The sequence below is a fragment of the Micropterus dolomieu genome, linkage group LG01, assembly GCF_021292245.1.
Source record: "Micropterus dolomieu isolate WLL.071019.BEF.003 ecotype Adirondacks linkage group LG01, ASM2129224v1, whole genome shotgun sequence".
Classification (NCBI taxonomy): Eukaryota; Metazoa; Chordata; class Actinopteri; order Centrarchiformes; family Centrarchidae; genus Micropterus; species Micropterus dolomieu.
The window spans coordinates 52,178,743-52,186,335 of NC_060150.1; the positions used below are offsets into that span (position 1 = coordinate 52,178,743).

The window sequence follows — 7,593 nt, forward strand, 5'->3', positions numbered from 1 at the left end:
TTCTGGCCTTCTCCAGGTATGTGTATCCTGGGGGGCAGGCTTCATTTAGTGCGAGATATGAATATTGTTTGTGCCAAGTTTCAGTGAGGCACATCATGTCTATTTGTTTTTCAAGAATATGTTCAGATATTAAACCGGTTTTGTTTGTCAGTGACTGGGTATTGAAAAGGTCTATTTTTATTTCTGAGATGATCTTACATTTGGGAAGAGTGCGAAGAAGGCGGAAATCCACTCCACGTTTTCCATGTCTCCGGTGTTGCCCGTTCTGACGCAGCCCTTTATTGGTCCTTGTGTTTGTCGTGTTCTGGTGACGTAATTGCCAGTGACGCGTTTGGTGAGCGCCGCGGAGATGCAGCCGGTGAGGGTGAGGTCCAGGTGGAGACGAGCTGATGGAGTCTCCGAGTTTTTCGAATCTGGACGGTCTGCATACAGGTTGGGGTCGACGGCGGTGGGGCCTGCTTTCCACTACGCGGATGTGATGTGATGGTCCGGGATGTCGCTGCAGCGAGGCTGGCGTGCGCGGTCTGTCCCAGGTAGACGCGCCGCTCCCGGGCTCCAATGGCTCCGTCCTGTTGACCGCCTCGTCTGTCCTGGATTCCGGTGACACCGCATCGCTCACAGGAGGAACACAAGGACGGAGATGAGATTGTTGTAGTGCAGTGTGAAATGAACAAGGTGAGAATACCTGTAAGTTGTCGATGATGCTCCTGTTGTTAGCGATGACGTATCACAAGTCCACAAGAACACAAGTACAGACAAGAACGCAGATTGAGAAACAGCAAATGTGAGAATTTTGAGTTTAAAAATTCTGAGATTAAAGTCTGAATTCTGAGATTAAATTCTGAATTCTGAGATTAAATTCCGAATTCTGACTTCAATTTTACAATTCAAATAAAATTGTCACAAAAAATAATGTTGGAATTTTAAATTTAATGTTGGAATTTTGAGTTTAATAATTCTGAGATGAAAGACGGAATTCTGAGGTTAAATTCAGAATTTTGAGGTTAAACTCGGAACTCAAATAAATTTTTAACATATGGCTCTAATCCTCTTCCGTAGCTCAGTCATCTAACCGTGGCTGGGTGCGAGAGTGATTCCTCTTGTCAATAGACGAGCTTTGCTTAGCACCTTTCAGTCCTCCTCCTCCTCCTCCTCCTCTCTCTCCTCACCACAAGCCTCCCTCTCTGCTCTCTCTCTCTGCTCTCTCTCTCCCCCTCTCTGCGGCTCTATCTGCGGGCGCTGCAGTGAATCTCTCCCCCGCTGTCAGACTCGGTGCAGCCAGACAGCCGGTGGTCGCTACCTGACCGTTAAAAGTCACAAAGCTCGTTGAAAACGTCGTGTTTATCCGACCGTGTCGACCCGCTAACGGAGCTTTAAATCACCCTCCTAGCAAGCGCAACAACCCCCCGGCGGCAAAATGGTAAGAAAATCTGTTGTGCATTTATTAAAATGATAATATCTAACCTTAACCTTTATTTAGTAAAAACAGCTTCTCCTCCTTCGACTGTACAGATGGCTTCATAACTAGCTCTCCAGGCTAACCTGCTGCTAGCTACCGTTAGCATAGCGGTGACATTAAAAAGATCCTAACCGATTGTGGCAGTTTGTTTATGACAGTGTTTGTAAATTATTGTTTTATTTACAGGTTTTTTTTCAACGGACATATTTTCACACATTGACACATTTCCATCATGTAACGGAACTTCGATATGTGGCGTGGGATAGAATGTGGTAACAAAGCTAGCTAGTGAGGAAATGAGAAAAATTCTGTTAAGGGTTTTGCTAGCAGGTTAGCTAGCTGGAGGAGCGTCAAGTGCGCAGCGAAGTGACGGCGGAAGTGTCGTAACGGTGCCATCAGAATAAAAGCTGTGTGGAAGAAGAGCATTATCGCCTAATTGAATAAACTACGACTGCAACTAACAGATGTTTTTATTAGAGATACATTATTTAGCCGAGTATTTAGTTAGAAAATTAAATCTGCATCTAAAATATAAAGGTATTCTGAATATTTGGCAACTTTTCTGAACTATTCTGAATATTTGGCAACTTTTCTGAACTATTCTGACTTTCTTGAGAAATTACTCAATTGTTAACCTGTTGTAAAATAAGCATTACATGCATTCGGCTGTAATCAATGCTTATATAACGCTTATATTGTTGTTAAATAATCACTATTTATAATTATTGTGTTAAACAATTATTGTTAATAAGCATTGTTTTGTTTGGCTGACGGCCTAAAATTCAAAGGTATTCAGAGTATTTGGCATTTTTTTTTGAGAAATGACTCAAAAGAATAACTATAAAAAGAATAATTCTCTAAAATTAGCATTACACGTGTCAAAGGTTGGGCTTTTATTAGTCCTTTGCTTCATTGTTAAATAATTGCTATTCATAATGTCCACAAAGTGTCAGAAAATAGTGAAAAATGCAAATAAACATCAGAAATCATTCGACAATTAAATAATAGTGTTCATATCATGTATTTTGTCTGACCAACAGCCTCAAATCCAAAGGAATTTGGAATTTTTTGTGTTTTTTCTTGAGAAATTACTCAAATATTGTGAAATTAGCATTACATGCGTCAAAGTTGGGTCTTTAATTAATGCTTATTTACATGCCAATCAACATATATCAAAAACCCATGGTGACTTTTGCAAATTGTGTTTGGCCAAACAATCTAAATAATACCCCTTTATGCAAAATTGTGATAGAGTAGTTATTAAACTGCTCTGCTCTGAACAAGTCGTACAGACGGACTAAGTGGTCATGGTGCAGGAGCTGGGATGTGCCAATCCAGGTAGCAAATGTGATGTAATTGCTGCTTTTTTTGGAGAGTGGATGTAGGTCAGTGCTGGGAAGTAGGACAGTGGTATATCCACAGTGTTGTGTGGACAATGATAATCCTAGCACTGCAGTGAACAGGAACACGCCCACACTGAGCCAACTGAATCTGGAAAACACATCTTCTTCTTTCCGTTACGGCTGTCCATGCACTCTCAGCCGGTGTTTTTCATTCTCAAAACACTGTACTTTTCAAAGATGGCCTCTTGAGTGAAAGAAACTTAAAATGCTGATCTTGTGTTTTAGTGTAGATGAGGAAAACAATGATGGCCGGAGACTGTCTCCTCCAACTTTCTTTGTGATCTCTACATTTAAATGTCAGCTCAGCTGTTGCTTTTTACTTGAAACAATATTGGTTTTCGCTTCATTTCATTATATGTTATTTCTCCAGGATAATCCACTTATACTGGATCCCGGAAAGTCCTGGGTACTTTGTCAGACAGCAGCGTGATTAGGGCTGTCATGGTGAAGTAACTTCCTCTGTGGCCCAATATTGTGGCCTCTGTATACAGTATTATTGCTATTTTTGTTTTGCTTTTGCAAATGAGTTTACATTTATTTGATTTAAGTAATTTGGTGCAGCACTGCACAGTAAGTAATGACTTCAGTCTGCACACTCAGATGGGAGTTCATGCGACTCTAGACGTCACTCTAGAGTGGCCCTCGTCACAATTCTGCGCCAGAGGGAGCCACGGTGAGGGAAAAAGCTCATTATTAAAAATGTGTCTCTCTTTCTCCTCGTTCTTGCTATAATCTGCTCACGAATTCCATTTCTTCCACCTGAAATCTACCGGATTGCGAGTTATCTTCTCCGTAACGTGCATGCTGTCTGTCCGAAACATTAGAGAGAGAGAGACCGGGAGAGGGCGATGAAACACGGGAGTCTTGCGTGAAAATCGGGAAGGTTAGCAAGTATGAGCTAACCGGAGCTAACCTCTGTGCCCTCCTTTGTTTACTTTTGTACGACAGCAAGCTGCGTGTGACGTTGTTTTATTCCTCTGAGCATGCGGGTTGCTTTCAGCCGTGGTCAGTTCACACTTCAGTCTGATTTGGGCCACATATAAACTATAATGTGAAATGTTAATTAAAAAAATTGGATATTGGGGAAAAAAATTGGAATTAAGTATTTAGCCCTGCAGTGTGAACGTAGTCTTTCAGACATAAATGTACCGTTACCTTCTTGGCATATCTGTCTATACATTTACAAACAACACACACTCATCCAACCTACTAAACCCTTTATTTAGTTTGCTTGAAATGAGACTTAACGTTCACCCAGTTTCTCTTGACTGTCCCATCTATAATTACAGCATCCGTGCAACATCGCCCAGCCTGTTAGCCAGATTAGCAGCCCGATATGCTAACACAAATTTAGCTACTCTATAAAATAAACGGTAAAACAACATAAATCATGGCAGCTTCCATGTTTGAAACTGGGTCACAGACGGCCTACGGCGATCCATCCTTGAACCGTTTCGGCCCTCGTATTGCTTGTTGAATCTTTGAAGCACTGAATAATTTAACTGGCACTGAAGTGTAAAGCGAGAAGGTGTGAACATAGCCGTTGCTTGCCATCCTCTGCTGTTGGCTTGCCAATAGCGTGGTAGTTCGATGGGAATTTCTGTCCGCCTGGTCAACATGTAGTATTTATGACCTGCGATCATCATTTTCTGCTTGATCAGTGATCTGGCGACAGAATCAGAGCTGTAAGTCATAACCAATTAGTTGTCTGTATTAAAACGCAGTATGCAGAGACAGAAAGGAGGTAAGAACCAGACCGTCTGTCTCATATTGAACTGTTTGTTGGGATTATACCAGAAATACCCTGAAACATTGCAGTGTCATTTTAGGGACATGTCGCCTACTCCTAGCTGTGATTAACAGTTTTGATGTTTTCCTGTTGATTAACCCGATGTTGCTTATTTGTTTTCGTTAAAAGTTTAGTCCTGCCTATTAAATGTGCTGCTGTTCACTTTAGATCATTATTGATGAAATACTTTTTTTGTTCAGATGAAAAAATATATTTGAAGACAACACTGGTGATTATTGTTTTTAATCACAATAATCTTCAACTGCAGGCGTATTGCAGTCCTTGGATACATTTATAAAAAACCTTTAAATGAACCCATCATCTCTATGAGGGACCCCCCCCCCCCCCCCCCCCCCCCCCCCCCCAAACATGTGTATTTTTTGTGCAGTTAACATGAGATTCGGTGCGTCGGATTTTGTCCTGCTCGGATCAGAGCCGGCTGGTCTGCAGTTTGAGGCTCTTTTCAGATGCTGCTGCAGCACCAGCAGCTTTACTGTCGAATACCCTGTCTGTGAAGTAACGCCAATCACATTAATGTCAGAGATTCAAATCATCTGGCAGATAAACTGAGCCGAGGTGGGGTTACCAGTCGCCGTGCCTAAATATAGAGGCACGTGTTTTATTGTAGGTCAGATTCATAAATTCATTCAGTGTGTAAATGAAGCCTGGCCGGGGGGACCGATCTGTCGGTTGTGTTTTAATGTGTGTGTTTAGTTTCAGTGGATTTAAACAGCCGCACAGTTTCATAGGCGTCGGCGTCACGGTCGAACAATTGACAGGAACAAGTTTATCACAGAACAGACAAACCCTAATATGTTTCTACCTCTTTAAACACTAATGGACTTTAAAGGCCCTCTAATGGCACTTTGCACTGTGGTGAAATTAACCAGTGAAACCTGCAGGGTCACGTGACCTGTTTTGGGTCTGTAATAAGAAACAGGAAATAGCAACACATTTAATGGAGCTGTGTCATTTAGGGAAGCACTCTTGAGTCATATTTTTGTTGTTACTGCAATGTGAATTTAATACCAGCTAGTGAATGATGGAGGTTCGTGTAGTGAACCACCTGAATGCACAGACGGAGGCGGAGACGACAGCATGAGGCTGTAGTGGCTGAAAAGTCAGTTGCCACTTACAGAGATCTGTAAACGTAATAAAAATACAATGTTGGTGTACATGTTAACATGATGGTGACATTTCACCTCCTAATAAAAGGCCAGTAGTGATTGAATATATTATATCCAGTTACGATGGTATTACAAATATGACTGCACTCGTGCAGGATTGTCTTTTTGCATTGAGTTTAATATCTCGGTGTTGAGGTGTCACAACCACAGACCAGCTGTTTATCCTAAGCCAGTAGTTCCCAAACTGGAGGAGGTTGAGCAGAGGACCAGGAGGAAAAATGTAGAGTGAAACCAAAGCTGCAGTGACCAGACAATTTGATTTGTGAAATGCAGGTGTAAGTTAGGGATACTCCATTTAAAAACAATGTCTTCTTTAACAGACCATGGCGTGTAACTGACAGGATAAAATAGGCCTTAACCAATAATAATTTCACTTCAGGAAATGTTTGAGTAAATATAGAATAGTAGCCAGACTCTGAACAAAAAGAAAAGAGATTAATAACGTTACTACCTGCATAATAGTCTAGATCTAGATGTTAAAAACTACAACCTACTTTGTTTTATTTTATTCACTGTGTTTGTATTAGGATTATTTTCTAATAAAACTATTTTCTCTATCTATCTATCTATCTATCTATCTATCTATCTATCTATCTATCTAAAATGACTCTTGGAATAAAAGGGGAGGGGGGTCATCTTGAAATCAGCGTCGTCTTTTATATTCGGACCAATACGGTACGGATCCGAAACACGCTCCTCGTGTTGATCATCTTGATATATCAGGCTTGTGTGGAGACACAAAGGAAACACTGTGCCATCTTGACACAGTGCTCTGGGATGATTCTGCTTGCTGCTGTGAAGATACTTTACAAATTCACAGAGCTCACAGATCACCATGTCGTCGGGTCTCTGACTAAAATACTCCCAAACTTCAGATGGTTGAGGGTGAGGTGTTTATGCTGCAGCTGGGTCTCCCAGGGGAATCCCTGCTTAGACCAGCTGCAGCGTGCCAACACATGTTACGCAATACCACCGCAGTCGTACAGCTTGGTGTAGGCCACCTAAACATTAATGTGTATCATGAGCTCACAAGTATAACTGCATGTGTTGAAAAGGGAACAACATGTAGTGTACTGGGCCCATGTGACGCCTGTGATCGGAGCCAAGTCAGCGTTGGGCTCGGTGTCAGATGCTGAGCTGGAACAGATTTCACTGAGCAGGGAGGGGGAGTGTTTGAGTGGCTGGTACGGCAATCAAAGAAACCAGATCCTCAGTCGGCCTCAATTAAACCAGAATTACTCAATCTGGAGTGAAACAAAATGGTCTGTGTTGTATTTTGCTGTAATTTTTGCAGAAAATAGCACCAGTTCAAGATCCAAACTACACAAGGTCTCTCTCTGTAAATCATTACAAATAATCATTTCACTTATTATTCTGATAAGTGATCTGTTCAAGCAAAAATACAAACGTTCTTTAGTATTGTAAGGATTTGCTGCTTTTCTTGTGTCAGAAAGATATGATATTATGATATTTATGATGATGTTTTTGAATTTAAGTTGTTAGTTGGACAAAACAAAAACCTGAAGATGTCCAGTTGGTCTTTAGGAAATGATTTCTGACATTTTTTACACCAAACAATTATTTGGGAGAATAAATAGATTTATCGATGATAAAAATAATCATAACAAACTAATGCTGCCGCACTCTAGAGGATAAATGGGCTGCTTTGGGGGCAGATTCGCCCTCTGAAATACGTGGGGGCATTACCAAGCCGAGGCAGGTTGGAACAGGTTATTACAGACATAAACTTAAGGA

The 7,593-nt window shown here is 41.2% G+C and overlaps 1 protein-coding gene across 1 annotated transcript in view; it reads left to right on the forward strand.

Annotated features, from left to right (window-relative positions):
- Window positions 1-1,082: 1,082 nt before the first annotated feature.
- ppp3r1b (protein phosphatase 3 (formerly 2B), regulatory s1ubunit B, alpha isoform, b) overlaps window positions 1,083-7,593 on the forward strand; it is a 29,435-nt gene continuing 22,924 nt past the window's right edge. Inside the window, exon 1 of the mRNA XM_046046764.1 lies at window positions 1,083-1,420. Coding sequence (XP_045902720.1) covers window positions 1,418-1,420 — 3 coding nt within the window. The 5' untranslated portion in view covers window positions 1,083-1,417. The remainder of the gene's footprint in view (window positions 1,421-7,593) is intronic.